We start from the raw sequence: 16,207 nt of genomic DNA, 5'->3' as shown, positions 1-16,207 counted from the left end.
GGCACACCTGGCCCTGATGAAGCACCTGAAGTGTATTAGGAAGGTGTAAGCACTAAATAATTTGTTGGAAAAGCAGCACTGGTCCAGGCTCCACCGTGGGGGAGGACGGATTCGTTTAAGGAAAGAGAGCACACAATTAGGCACGAAGTTGACTATTAACTTCAGGTGAAAAAATAAATCACAAGCTACTACTGGAGTCTTGGAGATTTCGGGTCCCTTTCTTTTGTTTACCCGAACTGCTTGCCTAGAAGCGCTCCCAGACGGCAGCTTGGCCAGCCCTCTCTGCCCACAGCACTCTACAATTCCCGCCCACCCCTCCCCCACCCCACCCTCCTCCCCCACCCCACCCCCCGCCAAGGTGATGCTAGAGAAGATCCCCGGGGCGTAAACTCAGTCAAAGCCTCGGAAGAGCGACCCCTCAGCCACAGCAAACGAGAGAGCTTGTCTGTCTGATGGGCAGGCCGTCCTGCTGGATGGGCCGGATTGGAACGGGAGGCAGCACGCCGAGAGTGGCCACCCGCTCTCCGAGGTCCCGCGGGCTCCCTCCGCTGCCCCGCCCCCGCGCTGCCCGCCGCACCAGCTGCTTTCCTGGGAGGTGAGGGGCGAGCATCCCCCAGCCCACCGAGGGAGCACCGTGTGGGGCGCACTGTGAGGATTTCCGGGAGAAAACAGCCCCGCTTACCACCGAGACCAGGCGGCAGCCATAGGGACCATTCTTTTCCTCACCCTGCGTACACACACAACCTCAAAAACACAAACCCTGTCTTTGGCATTTCTGGATTTAGAAATAAACATCACCCCAGCATGACATTTTCAAGGAAAAACGCCAATTAGTTCATAACCACAGAGTCGTAAAGTTTATTTTTAATGTTTAAAAAGATTGCAACGTTTGTCGCTGTTGAAATAAAATAGCTAACTTCTGCAAAACAACAAGTAATCATCCGCAAAGAGCGCGAGGCGTGGGGCTCCGTCCCAGGAGAAGGGGGAGACGCGGCACCCATCGGGCGGCTCGGGGGGCGTCGGGGGACCAAGCGGCGCGGGGGCGCGCGGCAGGGGGCGGGGCTCCGGGGGGCGTGCGGCGCGGGGCAGGGGGCGGGGTGGGGACGTGCGGCGCAGGGGCCGCGCAGGGCAGGGGGCGGGGCGGGGGCGCGCGGCAGGGGCGGGGCTCCGGGGGGCGTGCGGCGCGGGGCAGTGGGAGACGTGGGGGCGCGCGGCGCGGCGCGGGGGGCGGGACTCCTAGGGGCGCGCGGTGCACAGCCCGGGCGCGCGGGGCTGGCGGGCGCGCGGGGGCGGCGGGCGCGGCGCTGCCAATCGCAGACAAAAGGCCGCCCCAGTGAATCATGTGGTGCCGGGGGAGGAAGTGCGGCTTATTTTCTTTCCTCCAGTCGCCGGGCTCTGGGTGGAGCGCGATGCTCGGAGACCCCCGCGGGGGCGGCGGCGGCCGCCGCGAGCCCCGATGAAGCCCGAGCGCCCCGGCCGTGCCGTAGCGCCCCCGGCCCGATGGAGGCCCCGCCGTGGGACCCCCTACGCAACGACTCGCTACCGCCTACGCTGACCCCGGCCGTACCCCCTTACGTGAAGCTCGGCCTCACTATCGTCTACACCGTGTTCTATTCGCTGCTGTTCTTGTTCATCTACGTGCAGCTCTGGCTGGTGCTGCGCTACCGCCACAAGCGGCTCAGCTACCAGAGCGTCTTCCTCTTCCTCTGCCTCTTCTGGGCCTCCCTGCGGACGGTTCTCTTCTCCTTCTACTTCAAAGACTTCGTGGCGGCCAATGCGCTCAGCCCCTTCGTCTTCTGGCTGCTCTACTGCTTCCCCGTGTGCCTCCAATTCTTCACCCTCACGCTGATGAACTTGTATTTCACGCAGGTGAGTCGCGGGAGGCCGCCACCGCGGGCGGGAGGCACCTGGAGGGCGCTCACCTGGAGGGGGCGATGGCAGCCGCCGGGGCGGGTCACAGAGCCACCGGCCTGAGAGGGTCCGGGGAAGAAGCATTGGTTCTGGGGTGGTCCGAGCTCTGTCCTACCTGCAGGCCTTTGTCCCAGGTAACGCCCTCCCATTCCCAAGGGAGGCGAAGGAGCAGGGACAGGAAAGTGAGGGCTGGAGGCCACCCGCAGCCTCTGCCCTCAGCTCAGCATCAGCCAGTGGGTATGGTCCTGCGTGCGCGGGGAGCATCTCCGTGCACGCAGGAGAATCGAACTGATGGGAGGTGTGCCCCCCAGGGACACTCGAACCCTGGAGTTTTCCCTCTATCCCCTCATCCCAAAGGATGTAACCCCCAGCCCGGAAAGATCACCTGCACGTTGGCCTCCAGGTTTGGGCCAGACACTGGCTTTGCGAGGCAGGGTGGGACTGCCCTGGTTTGGATGGGATGTTCTGAGCCTCCAGAGTGGGAGCCCTACTGAAGTGCAGCTTGCTAACTCATTCCACAGGATTGCTAAACAGCAGTCGCGGCAACACCCAGCTCCTGAGCTGATGGGGGGGTGGGAGGTCAGGGTTGCCGAGAAAAAGCCGTAAAAGTTTGCTGGGGCCCTTTTACAGGCACACGGGAGTCGTTTTATGAGGCAGATTGTTAATAAGCTAATGGGAGAACGTGCGAATTGACTTGGCTGCTGTGACGGTTGGCTTAATGAAGTACAGTAATTGGAAAGTACTTTGCAAATACTGTGTAAAGCATTGCATAAAGGTGTAATAGCACAATACCGTCGTCATCATCATCGTCATCTCTGCTTCTCATTAGCTTTCCAAGCACTAAAATGTCCATTTTCACTAGGACCCTGCCCAGGGGGAAGGCACCAACCACGTCACCTGGTAAGGGGAATTTAAGAGCTGTAGCTTAGGTAGAGGCTTTGTGCCAGCAAGCATTCCATTCCTTTTAATAGTGTCTTTATTTATTAAAAGAAAATGCTGTTGATTTAAAAAAATTTTTTAAAAAGGAAGAAAAGAAAAGTTAGAAAACGGATTGCCCTGGTGTAGTGGGAGCCCCTGACTGAAAATTTGGAGGAAATACCTTTGGCTAAAAACTAACATTATGTACTCTTTAGTAGCTATTATAATCTTATCAAAAGGGATCTATACTCAAAGCCTTCTCCTCGGTCCAGTGTATCAGCATATTTTCCAGTCCACAAGTAATGTGTATCATCTGTCCAAATACAACTTTTAAACCCGAAAACCAGTTCAGGCAGTCAGCTACGTTGCAGACACTCCGGCTTGTTCATTGGATGGAAAGGGCTGATTGCAGCAAGATACGTAAGTCAGGTAGGTTGATGTTCCTTCAAGAACTGTGACGATGATCTGATTGCATATTGAGATCTTTATTCTGGTCCCTTTCTGAGAAAAAAAGGACAGCGTAGAGCACTGCCATGGCTCTCTGGCACTCGCGTGCAAATTCTGCACTCAGAGCTGGATGAGGGGCAGGGCTTCACATTTTCTGCACCATCTGCTGGCTGGGGAGTAAATGCTGAGCGAGGGAAAGAGTGACCAGGCCGACAGCCTTGCAAGCCAAGAGGCCGCAAGCCACCACTCTAGCTTCTTTGTAACTGTCAGGACTTGTTTTCTTTATATCTCCAGGGTGGCTGGCAGGGGAAAGTGGTACTAACTGGTGGCATCTCAGACCCTGGCAGAGAAGCCATTCTCTGGCTTCCTGGCAAATACTCTGATACTTCTGGGGTGTTATAAAGGGGTCGCCCTTTGACTCCCCGCTCAGACGCCCCTCTCCCCTCTCCTCTCCCCCCTCCCACATGCCTTCTCTTAGGCAGGGTTCTCAACCACTGGAATGGCCGGGGGACCTTTAAGGATTACTGCGGCCTGGGCCCCCTCTTAGAACACATAAATCCGATTTCCGAGGGTGGCGGGTAGTGGCTAACAATGAAGAAACATGTGCTATGTGCTAGGCACGGTTCTAAGTGGTTTGTCTTATTTATTCTTCCCAACAACCCTCTGAAGGAAGTACGGATGGTGTCCCCATTTTTCGGAGGGGGGTCAGGGAGGTTGTATGACTCACTCAAGGTCACACGACCAATGAGCCCTGGAGCGAGGAGTCCGTCCCCCCCACCCACCCCCCCGCCTCCAGACCAGGCTGTACAGCAGAGGCTTCAAGGCCAAGGCTGCCAGCTTCTGGGCCAGGGCAGCCCTGCACGAGGCAGGTCTGTCTGCAGAGCTGGGGTGGAGGGTCTGGGGGGGGGGAGGCGGGGGGGGGGAGTTGGGGGAAGGGCCGGGAGGGATGAGTTCAGCGGCGCCTGGGCAGCCGTCTTCCCCAGCTGTTCTCTCTCCTAATTTGGGGTCTGGCCCTCAGACTCCTGGGGTTCCTGGGTGTGACCGAATGCGGCGGGCTCAGCTGTCCCCTGGTTCAGCCTTGTCTTGAGCCCTGGGACAGATTCCTGCCACTACAGGCTGGTTTGAGGAAGGAAAAGGAGAAGTGAGGCCTCTTGGTGGGGAAGAGGTGGTGTGATTAATGGACACTGACGCAGGAGCCAGCACCTACCGCGCCTTAGAGCGCGGCGGGGAAGCTGCAGGGGGGTTACTGTGGGCGCCTGGGGCTCGTGGTGGGCCAGCAAAGGCCTGTGAATCCGGGCAGCTCCGGGAGTGGAAGGAGCAGGGACCCTGTGGGCAGAGCTGGGTCGGCCCCTCACGTGTCTCCCAGGGCCAGTTACCCACCTGCTGCAGGACAAGGGCAGCCCTAGTGCTCTCCCCAGGGTTGGAGCAGGTTAAAGGAGGTGCCGTCTGTGCTGCGTCCTTCGGCCCCTCCTCTCCCTCAGTTAAGGTGCTCTTTCTGCATCATCTCCTAATCGTCGGAGCCCAGGCTCTGGCCAAACCACAGTCCTGAACGTCAGGCCCCAGCACTGGCTCGGCCCGTTATCAGCCCACTGTGTCACTGAAATAATTTTTCCCACCAACCTGCAACTTTTATGTTTGTCAAATGGCAGTGGCCCTGGGCCTCCCGTTGCACTCCCCGCAACTGGTGATGGAGGTCACCAGTTCCTCACAGCTGTAGCTCCCCACGCTGAGAGTCGAAGGGACTGGGGGGTCCGCCCTTCATTCTGCAGATGAGGCAGCCGAGGCCTCGAAGATTCTGGTGACTTGTGCTGGGTCCCCCAGCCAGGCACGCAGAGCCAGGAAGAGTGCTTGCTGCACACAACACCCCGCAACTCAGAACGCAGCCTGGTCCTCGTCTCTGCTGACCGGGAACGAGGAGGCAGCTGAAGAACTAATCCAGGGACCCTGTCTCCACCCCACCAGGAAAAGGGAGGTGGTGACCTCAGGCATAAGTGGATCTTGCTGTGGCTCTTGGCAGTCAATTTAATCAAGAAATGTTTACCGAATCTGTTGTGTGCCAGGCCCTAATCTAGGAGTTGTGAAGAGGGAAGCTTCTAGGCCTCTTGATGATTATGAAGAAGTAAGAAGCTTAGGAACACACAAGGCAAACCTTTGCTGGTCCCCAAGTACCTTATTTCAAATCTAGGAGCACACAGTCGCACAGGGGCCGGGAATCCTCACCTCTGCACCATACCGTGGCTGCCCGGCCCCTGGCAACGGCTCCCTGTGGTCACTCAGTGGACTCCCAGCCACCAGAGCTCTGTGTGTGTGTGTGTGTGTGTGTGCACACACGCAGGACCAGGAGAAGTTTTTTTATTAGCGTTCAGTCTACCATCTACCACCAGCACTCCCCAGGAAGTCACTTCCTAATTTTACTTCTAAAAACTGCCCCCCAAGAAGAAGCTTTCCAATTTTATAGCCCGATTTCCCAAAATCGGTCCTCGAAGCTCTACCTCTTTGTTCTCTCTGTCCTCCACTCTTGTGGCTTCAGTGACAAAGGGCTCGCCTGCCAACATCAGGGGAACCAAATTTCCTTCACGGCCTCCACACTCGTGGGAACAGTTAGCCTCTTCTCAGCATACCTGAGCTCCAGCCCATTGCCCAGGAAGCCGCGAATTCTCAACAGCAGAGGCTGAGCTGAGAACGGTCAGCGTTGTCCCTGTGTTGTCCCTGTGCCGTGAACCCAGACCTGTGGCTCCCATTCCCACTGGAGCCTGGGTCTGGTCCCACACACCCTCACGCCTATAGGTTTTTTCTGCATCCTTTTGCTCCCCTGCCTTTCCCTGGGTCAGACGAGCGGGGACTCGCAGGGAGGCAGAAAGAGCGCGTCATCCTAAGGCCCTTTTCATTGCTCGGGTGGGTTGTGTGCGGCAGTGCCCCTCCCGCCAGAGGGCTGTGATGTGCCCCCATCTGCCAGCCCCCAGAGACGTCAGCTCGGAGGTGCCGGGTGGAGCAGTGAGGGGTGGGCTGATTGGAGAAGAGCACTGATGAAATTGATGCCACTCATCCGAATGACATCCCTAAGAGTGTCAGGTTTTTGGAAACATCATAGTGTGTGATCCCAGGATCTGTTTTCATCCACTGATTCCTGATCGCCTTGCAGTTCCAGGGAGAGGAGAGAAGCCTCTTCCCTGTTATGGGTCTGGCAGGTCGGTTATCTCAGGACGGAAATGGCCTCAGCACACAGGTGACCATACCTGGCACGTAGGCACCCCCGGAGGTCCGCAGAGGCTTGTAAATATTTTACTTTTGATTCATCCTGTGGCTAAAGTTTAGAGCCTGTTAACCTCTGAGGACAGAGGAGGTCCGAGTGGTTTTACTCTGAGTGGGTTATTTCCTCAAACTTGGGCGTGGAGGACGCAGGAAAGGAAGTCCAGACGGTGCCCGAGTCAGTATTTTAAGCCTTGTGCGTCGCGTATGGTCTCTGTTGCATATTGTTTTTTCTTTTTTAGACATCTCTTTAAAAAGATAAAAACGATTCTTAGCTCACAGGCCATACGGTAACAGGCTACAGGATGAACTTGGTCCTCGGCACAAGGTTAGGACAAAGCCGGCATGTGTCACCAAGCTCCCATCCCACCTTGCTGTTATTTTTACTGTGACAGGGCCTTCGGGCACATTGGAAACAGGCCGTGGCTTCTCAGCTTGTGGTTAAAGTGTGTCGTTCACTTAGCGAACAGATCTCATCAATCACCTGCACACAGGTGTCTGGGCTCAGAGACAGTAAGCTGAAATTTGTGCCCTGAGGGGCCACAGACTATAGGGAAAGAGAGACAAATGGAGGCGGCAGTGCTGGGAGCCACATGCCACCCACAGCACCCGGGGGAGGGGGGACCTGTCCCGGCCTGCGGGGCGCGGGGGAGCTGGGGAGACACAGACGAGGGGCCTTGGGCTGGACATCTTGTGATGTCACCTGCTCCCCCCCTTTAAGACACACCTGTCAGGCTACATAGTGTGTAAAGCACAGGGTAAATGTCTGCACACGCTGCTCTCCTCGCTCCCCAGACCTAAGAGCCGTCAGAGGTCACGTTGCCCATCAGGCCATGTGACGGTCTGTTGGTTGTGTGTGACCGGGGGCAGACAGGGAGGGACGTGGGCCGAATGTGAGCCCGGCTGGCTCCTGTGGGCCCAGCCCTGGCGGGACCACAGCCCTGTCCTGATGAGACGGCAGCAACGTCCACACAGAGGTCCTGGTCCACTCCCAGCTTTCAGTCGCACAGTCTACGGACGTGAACTTGGAGACACATTTCACTCACTTGACAAGTATGTTCTTAAAATTGGGGTGAAATTCACATCCCGTAAAATTAACCATTTTAATATGTATGACTTAGTGGCATTTAGTACATTCACATTATTATGCAACGATCACCTCTGTTCAGTTCCAGAACATTTTCATCACTCTAAAAAGACCCTCCACGCCCATTAAGCAGTCAGTCCCTTTTACCCCCTCACCCCAGTCCCTGGTGAACACCGATCTGCTTTCTGTGGATTGGCCTGTTCTGGATACTTCACATCAAAGGAATCATACACTAAGTGGCCTTTCGTGTCTGGCTTCTTTCACTTAGCATGATGTTTTCGAGGTTCATCCGTGTCGTAGAGTGTGTCACTAGCTCATTCCTTTTTAAGGCTGGCTGATGTTCCATCACAAGTGTGTTCCACAGTTCGCTTACCCACTCATCTGCAGAGGGACACTAAGGTTGCTTCAGCACGTGCTTCTGAGTGCCTGTTATTCCCTGGAGGCTGTGTAGATAGGGCGAAGGTCACACGTAGTTCCTGCTTTCAGGGAACTTGGCGTTGAACAGGGAGAAGAAGAGACCACGTAAATTCTGTCTCCATGGTGCCAGTGGCCCATGTGACTTAGTGACAGTCCTTACTGTGGTGACACCAGGTGCGAGATGTTTCTGATAAGAAGATTGGGGGCTTAATTCACTCCGTCATCTCTGTAATTCTCCCTCTAGGACACACGCTTTAAACAGAACCAATGGCTTTGCTACTATTTAAGTGTAAGTCAAATCCTTTCGCCCTGCTTTGTTCACGGCAGCCTCTTGGGGTCCAGGCCACCACCAGGATGGAAAAGTGAAGCTGGGGGAGGGCTGGCCCCGACCCTTGGGGCCATGCGGAGTGGTGTCACCCCTCCCACGACAGACTTGGCGGCATATGTTGCTTCCTCTTGGGTCCTCCCTGCTCGGGGTGGGACATTCTCAGTTCCCTTCATTGCTTCTGATGGGATGTGGGTTTGTCCCTCACCGTCCTGGTCATTATCCCAGGTGTCTCCATCCAGTGTCCTTCAGTGAGCTGGGGGCAGCACAGCAGCAGACCCGCGTCTCGCTCCCCGAGAGCAGTTTCTGTCACCACGTTCCTTCCCCTGGAGGAGGTACTGCCGGCAGTCCTCTTGGACAGGATACAGGAGCATTCTCTGACCTTGTCTGAGTCTGGCTGCTACAATGAAACACGACAGACTGAACAGCTTCAACACCAGGAATTTCTTTTTCCTTTTCTTTCTTTCTTTTTTTTTTTTTAACAGTCCATTGCTTTCTTTTCTTTCTTTAAAAAAATTTTATTTTATATTGGAGTATAGTTGATTTACAGTGTTGTTAGTTTCAGGTGTGCAGCAGAGTGATTCAGTTATGCATATACATATATCTGTTCTTTTTCAAATTCTTTTCACATTTAAGATTATTACAGGATATTGAGTCCCCTGTGCTATACAGTAGGTCCTTGTTGGTTATCTGTTTTATCTATAGTGGTGTGTATATGTCAGTCCCAAACTCCTAATTTATCCCTGCCTCCACCTCTCCCCTTTGGTAACCATAAGTTTGTTTTCTATGCCTGTGAGTCTGTTTCTGTTTTGTAAATAAGTTCTTCTGTATCATTTTTTTTAGATTTCACATATGAGTGATATCATATTTGTCTTTCTCTGTCTGACTGACTTTCCTTAGTATGGTAATCTCTGGGTCCATCCATGTTGCTGCAAATGGCATTATTTCATTCTTTTTTATGGCTGAGTACTATTCCATTGTATATATGTACTACATCTTCTTTATCCATTCCTCTGTTGATGGACATTCAGGTTACTTCTATGTCTTGGCTATTGTAAATAGTGCTGCTATGAACATTGGGGTGCATGTACCTTTTCAAATTATAGTTTTCTCTGGATATATGCCCAGGAGTGGGATTGCTGGATTGTGTGGTAGCTCTATTTTTAGTTTTTTAAGGAACCTCCATACTGTTCTCCATAGTGGCTGTACCAGTTTACATTCCCACCAACAGTGTAGGAGGGTTCCCTTTTCTCCACACCCTCTCCAGCATTTATTGTTTGTAGACTTTTTCATGATGGCCGTTCTGACTAACACTAGACACTTCGCTCTCTCAGGAGGCTGGTCGCCTGAGGGCAGGGTGTCAGTAGGGTCGGGCTCTGGCGAGGGCCTCTTCCTGCTTGCAGACAGCCGGCTTCCCTTCGCGTCCTCACGTGGTATGGAACAGAGGGAGGCTCCTTGGGGTCCCTTTGATAAGAGCACCAATCCCACCCACGAGGACTCCACCCTCTTGACCCTAAGTGCTCAGAGGCCTGACCTCCTAATACCATCACAGTGGGGGTTAGGATTTCAACATGTGAATTTGGGGCGGACACAAGCATGTAGTTCATAAAAAATACCACACTGCTCCCAGCAAGGGCAAGAGTTCCAGGAAACCTCAGAATTGTCCTTCCTTCCGAGGCAGAAAGTTATTTTCTGGAGGGAAAAAAAACCCTGAGGCATCTTCACTACCTATTCTGTAGTACGTACATCATTTGCCCAGAGGATTGGGGTCCAGTGGCGAGCCGTGGCCCGATGCTGCAGCCACAGGAAAGCCTGAAGCCTTGGGGCCCGTCTGGCTGGTAACCCAGCTAAGCTTCCTAGGTGGAGAAATGTATCTTCCGTGCTATGGTGTGTTACCTTATTTAAGCCCGTTTAGAACAATTATGGGCAGGGCCCTGGCAGGTAAACTGTGAACTGCCATCGTGGCAGGAGCAGTTCAGAAACATCATACCGATCATGGTAACTTGTGTGGCCACAGCCGTTCCCATTCATGAGCCCGCAGAGGGAGACGCCTGCCAGGGAGGCTGATGGGCGTTGTTCACCTCCACCTGCACCAGTGAGGTGACCCGGGCTGCCCTGGGGGCGGCTGGGCCCACGTCCCTCCCCTCCTCCCCTACAAGTCAGGCCCACCCCCACTTAGAAGCAAGGCTTTAGCGATCCCTGTGGCGCTGGGATCCCTCTGGGAACTTCGTGTCATAGTTTTGAAAGCAGAAGTCACCGTGATAAACATTTGTACTGACGCTCTTATCTTACAGGGGGACCCTGAGGCCCAGGAGCGTAAAGAGAGTTTATCAGGGGTGAGCAAAAAAGCAGGTTCAGGGAATTCCCTGGTGGTCCAGTGGTTAGGGCTTGGCGCTTTCACTGCCGTGGGCCTGGATTCAATCCCTGGTCGGGGAACTAAGATCCCATCAGCCGAGCGCGGCCAAAAAAAAAAAAAGGCAGATTCATGGCAGTCTGGACAGCTGCGCGCCCCTGAACCCAGACGCTCGGGTAGCAAGAGATGACACAGGAAAAATCAGGGCGCCTGAAGGCCAGCGTTCAGTGTGTCGTCAGGTGACCTTGAGGGCCTTTGGACAGGCACGCCCTCCCGGGTGCTGCTGCCCGTCGTGGGTGGTACCTGTGGGGCTGACTTGACCAGTGTGGAGCCAAGAGCCTGCGGGGTGGCCGGGCGGGTGTTGGTGATGTTGGATGGAGCTGCAGTTCAGTTGATAGGGACACGGAGGCTCTGGTGAACCGCTGGGGGGCGGAGGAGAGAGGGGCTTGGCTGGACCCCTGGGAACTGGAGCAGGAGAGGAGCCTTCAGGAAGGGAGGGGGCAGGTGGAGACGCCTGTATCCCGCGAGACCTCATCCCTTCATCATTTGCAAAGGGGTCCTGAGACTACAAGGCAGAGAAGTGTGAGGCTGAGCTCCTGCCTTCGTGGGGCTCCCAGGCTGACTGTGGGGATAGGACACAGACACACACAGACACACACACACACACGCGCCTGCGGTGGGCTCTCCGGTGCTGGCTCAGCTGGACAGGACAGCACAGGGCAGCAGAGCTCTCAGGAGAGCGGGAGAAGGCTCAGGGTGCTTCCAGGGAGTTCTGGGCTTTACAGGAGTTCAGAGGAGAGGCAGAATCATTGTTGGTCCCGAGATCACGTATGAAAGCCGCTCGCCTAAGTGCTGGGTGTCCTCTGTCCCAACGGTCAGCGTGAGGCCAGGCAGTGAGTAGGACTCGCTCCTTGAACCACGCACTTGCCAAGTTCAAAGACAGGAGATGACAAGCTGAAGACCTGACCTTGGGAGCCGGTCACCTCCCTGGGGGCCTGTCACACCTGCCCAGGTGGGGACACAGAGCATGCCTTGGCTCCAGGCTGCTGCCCCCAGAATGACTTGGCATGGACAGCGTACTCCTTTTTCTTTCATGGGGTTCCGTGGCTTTTTTTGAGGAAATTTTATTTTTCACTGAAGCATAGTTGATTCACAGTGTTGTGTTAGTTTCAGGTGTCCAGCCAAGTGATTCAGTTATACATATCCATAAATCTGTTCTCTTTCAGCTTCCTTTCCCTTATAGGGAGTAGAGTTCCCTGAGCTGTACAGTAGGTCCTTGTTGGTTATCTATTTTATGTATTCTTTGGCTTTAAAAACAGGGCCAGTGTCTGCAGACATAGAGACATCGCCCCGCCCTTGCTGTCTTAGAGAGTTGACCTTGCTCTTCTTCAGGGATTGCTATGCAAAGGGAGACATCCTGCATTTGAATTCAGCGGGCTCCAAAAATTAAAAAACTGCAGGTCGAGTCACCCTGCTCTGGTGAATGAGGATGCTTAGCATTTGGAAACACAGACTAATGACTGCCACCCAGGGAGACCAGGGCCTCAGGGTTTGCATAATTTCCCCAATACATCAGGAAGTGGCCAACACAGAGGGATCACAAACGCAAATCGTGAATGTGTCAGTGGTTCCTAACCTTCTTGAGTACGAAAGTTCCTTTTATGGTCAAGAGAGCATTTATGATCACAGTTTAGTAGCTGTGCATTTAGAATCGTGGTTTGAGAGCATTTGCAGGGACTGGTAGTAATAATATAGCAGCAGCGGGGCCAGCAAACACATAAACGCTGAGATAGTGCCTGGTAGGTGACAGGCATTTGGCTGAGTGCTCTATCTGTGGTAATTCACCTAATCTTCACAAAAACTGATGAGATGGGGACTGTTATTAGTCTCATTTTACAGATGAGGTACTTGAAGCACAGAGAGGTTAGGTAACTTTTCTGAAGTCACACAGCTGATTATTTGTGGAGCCAAGATTCAGGCCCAGGGGAGCCAGCTCCGGAGTCCACACTCTTTTTTTTTTTTCAAGTTTTTATCATATATGCATATACATACATACATACATACATTTATTTATTTATTTATGCCTGCATGCATGCACGCATAACCCGCCCAGCATGGGTTGCAGGATCTTAGTTTCCTGACCAGGGATCGAACCAGGGCCATGGCAGTGAGCTGAGTCCTAACCACTGGACCGCCAGGGAATTCCCCAGAGTCCACACTCTTAACCATCTTTAGGCGTCTCTCTGCTGGTGATGGACACACAGCTGTGACCTGCAGACGGTGGAATACCCAGCCTTAGTGAGAACGCATGAATGAGAGCCAAGTGTCTCAGCATCGATACATTGCAAATACCTCGTGACAGGTGAACAGACAAGTTGCAGAAGGGTATGGAAGGCATTGACTCAAACAAAGTGAGAAACCATGCAAGATGGGACTATATATTGTTTATCCTCGTAAAAGTAGAAGCCTGCTGGCTATCAGAACACCAAAGTCAGGTGGCCATTCCCTCTGCGGAGGAGGGAGGGATCAGAACCAAGGAGAGAGACGCTGGGGGCTTCAATGGTGTCTTTTTATTTATTAGAAATAAAATGAACTGGAGCAAACAGGGCAGTGTCAAAGGTGACTGAACTGCATGGTGGGTAGTGAATTTTGGTTACTTTATTTCTTTGTGTATACGTGACATAGTTTATAGTAAAGTTTAAACCTACTATGAAAGTGTAACATTTTCAAACGAATTTGCATACATACATTTAAAAATAGTATGTGAGAGAGAGAGGGGGAGGAGGCAGAGATTGGTTTAGACATGGGTCTGTGCTTGGTGCACACAGAGTTACAGACCCTCTTGGTTACTGTGAGGGTCTCCAGGGGCCTCAGCCCCCGGGCGGGACCACAGACAGAGGACCAGGTGTGCAGCCTGGGCCTGGGGTCTGGAGCCTGTTCAGGATAGGAGGGTTGTGAAGTGTCCACCTGCCTGTTCGCTTCTAAGGGGGCAGCACTTCAGGAAGAGGTGGCACCAAAGCGGAGACTCGGCGACACGGGTCGTGCTCTGGGGCGGGTGGGGATGGGTGTGGAATTTATAAAGCAAAACGGCCACATAGAGAAATTGTGAATAAAGTGCAGGTCTGGAGGCATAGCGCTTCATTGAGCTGTAACGGACGCTGCCTCTGGGGACAGAAGAGGTTACTTTTGTTTAGTTTCGCGGAATGCACAAGGGTCACTGTCATCCCCACACGGAAGAGCCTGGGGTGTTTCTGCCAGAAGCAGCCAGCGTGCTTCGTTAGGAGAAATGACTGTAAAGCAGCAAAGGCCAGCTGGGGTTGGTAGGAGGGAAAAACAGGCAGGCAGGACTTCAAAGGGTGGGAACAGAATGGGTGAGCTGTTCAGGGGCTGTGATTTATGAGGGGAGGGAGGCCGAGGGCAGCAGCTGCTTTTAGAACCTTTGTACTTCTGTCACGCGTGTACGTCATAGGCGGCTCTCTGGGCCCTCCTGCGTCATCCGGGAGGTGGCGGGAAGGGCCTGGGGTTGCCCAGAGGGCACAGAGCCCCACAGGTGGGGAGTGTGGGCGAGGTGGGAGGGGAGCTGGGAACAGAGGAGGGCTCTCCCCAGCCCAGCCTCCCTCCCTGGGGCCAGCTTGGGGGTGGGGACGTCCCCCCACTTCCCCAAACCGGAATTAAACCTTCAGAAAGTCACCTGGCTTTCCTGTCCTGGGCGTCAGTTCTAGGTAGGACTCCGCAAGGCCGTGGAAGTGATGCTGAGACCAGACAGGAATGGGTGAGGGGAGCATGCTTTAGTCCCACAACAGGATGGGAGTTTCCATGGAAACTGCTGCTCTGCTCCTCTCTCTTGGCCGCACCCCTGCCTCCCGCCTCTCCCTCCCTCTGCTCTGCCATCCCGGTGGGTCCCGGGGCCCAGGCTCCTGATCTTAAACCAGGTCCTAGTGCCCTTGAATAATCTCTCTCTCATTTCACAAACACATTTTTAAAGAGTAGCTGATGCTCTAGAATAGACGCCCCGTTCCCACTTCCTCCTGCCTCCCCCCACTTCCCCTCCAGGCCCCTCCCCATCTGCCCAGCTCCCCACGGTTATCCTGTCCTACTTCTGAGCAGCATCTGGCACCCTGATGGTCCCTCACCCAGGCCTCTCTCTCCTCCTTTGCCCGCCTACGTGCCACCCGCACCCCTGGGCCAGCTCCTTGCCTGCTGTTCTGCTCCTTTATGTTGATTGAGACCAGTTCACACTCTGTACTGTTCTCCATTTAAAGCTCTACATCCACAGACTTGCCCAACCATCACCACCATCAATTTCAGAACATTTTTTTTTTGAAGTATAATTGATTTATACGGTTGTGTTCATTTCTGCCATACAGCACAGTGATTCAGTTATACATATATACACATTCTTTTTCATATTCTTCCATTATGGTTTATCACAGGATATTGAATATAGTTCCCGTGCTGTACAGTAAGACCTTGTTGTTTATCCATCCTATAGATAATAGTTTGCATCTGCTAACCCCAAACTCCCACTCCATCCCTCCCTCACCCTCACCCCCCCTTGGCAACCACAGGTCTGTTCTCTATGTCTGTGAGTCTGTTTCTGGGTTATAAAAGTTGAGAACATTTTTTTGTCACCCCCAGAAGAAACCCTGGAGCCCTTAGCAGTCACCCACACTTCTCCCCAACCCCCCAGACCCAGGCAACTGCTAAGCTACATTCTGTCTTTGATTTGCCTGTAAACATACACCTGTTTTCACCTTCTTTCTGAACCCCTAGTCCAAGCCCTTTGTCTCTGGTCCCCACCCCTGTCCCCCTCTAAAAGCACAGCTCTGATTTCAGATTGTGTGGATTGTCCTGAAAGCCTTCTGATTCTCTTACAGGGAAGTGCATGTGCCTTACCTGACTTCAGGCTGCTGCCTGGACTTGTACCCCAGCCTAGCCTGCTGCCCACCTGGCCCACCCCAGGGGGTCCAGGTTCCCTTCAGGCTGTCTCACCTCCTCACACCTCACACCCCCCTCACACCATGTCTGTATCTGGTTGTAGTTTCTGGAAGTCAGGGACCAGCGTTTCCTTATTTTCACAATTCTCAATTCCAGGTCTGGTGCTCAGTGTCAGTTGACCCATCACAAATACCACCAGTCTGAATGTGGGGAGAATTTGAATTTTTGTCTGGCCTCACTTGTTCCCCAGCCACTCACAGGTCCCTCCCATCTGGTAGGTCTCGTTCTGCAGGGAGCAGGCAGAGCCCGCACCGTCAGTAGCGGTGGCTGTAAAATATGAAGGAGTAATTCATGCTTGTCTGCCTCCCCCTCAGGAGCCCTGCCCTCCTCCCAGCCGGTCCGTGGGAGCCAGCGCAGACTCCAGGAGATGGGCAGCGCGATAAGAGAGCAGGAGTCAGCCCCGGAGGGTTAGCTCCACTTCTGGGCACTAATCAATCTTTAATGAATTTCCTTGGAACACAGACAGGAGTGGGGGAGGGGTGAGTAGGAGAGTTTAGAATTT

At 53.8% G+C, this 16,207-nt stretch overlaps 1 protein-coding gene across 1 annotated transcript in view; it reads left to right on the top strand.

Moving 5' to 3' along the window:
- The first annotated feature begins 1,400 nt into the window (after nucleotides 1–1,400).
- The window catches only part of GPR137B (G protein-coupled receptor 137B), a 47,074-nt gene continuing 32,267 nt past the window's right edge, over nucleotides 1,401–16,207 (top strand). Inside the window, exon 1 of the mRNA XM_068547565.1 lies at nucleotides 1,401–1,869. Within this exon, the coding sequence (XP_068403666.1) occupies nucleotides 1,501–1,869 (369 nt within the window). The 5' untranslated portion in view covers nucleotides 1,401–1,500. The remainder of the gene's footprint in view (nucleotides 1,870–16,207) is intronic.

The sequence above is a fragment of the Eschrichtius robustus genome, chromosome 7 (genome assembly GCF_028021215.1).
Source record: "Eschrichtius robustus isolate mEscRob2 chromosome 7, mEscRob2.pri, whole genome shotgun sequence".
Lineage (NCBI taxonomy): Eukaryota > Metazoa > Chordata > Mammalia > Artiodactyla > Eschrichtiidae > Eschrichtius > Eschrichtius robustus.
The sequence above is the reverse complement of the archived record's forward strand: the minus strand, read 5'-3'. Positions and strand labels throughout refer to the sequence as shown.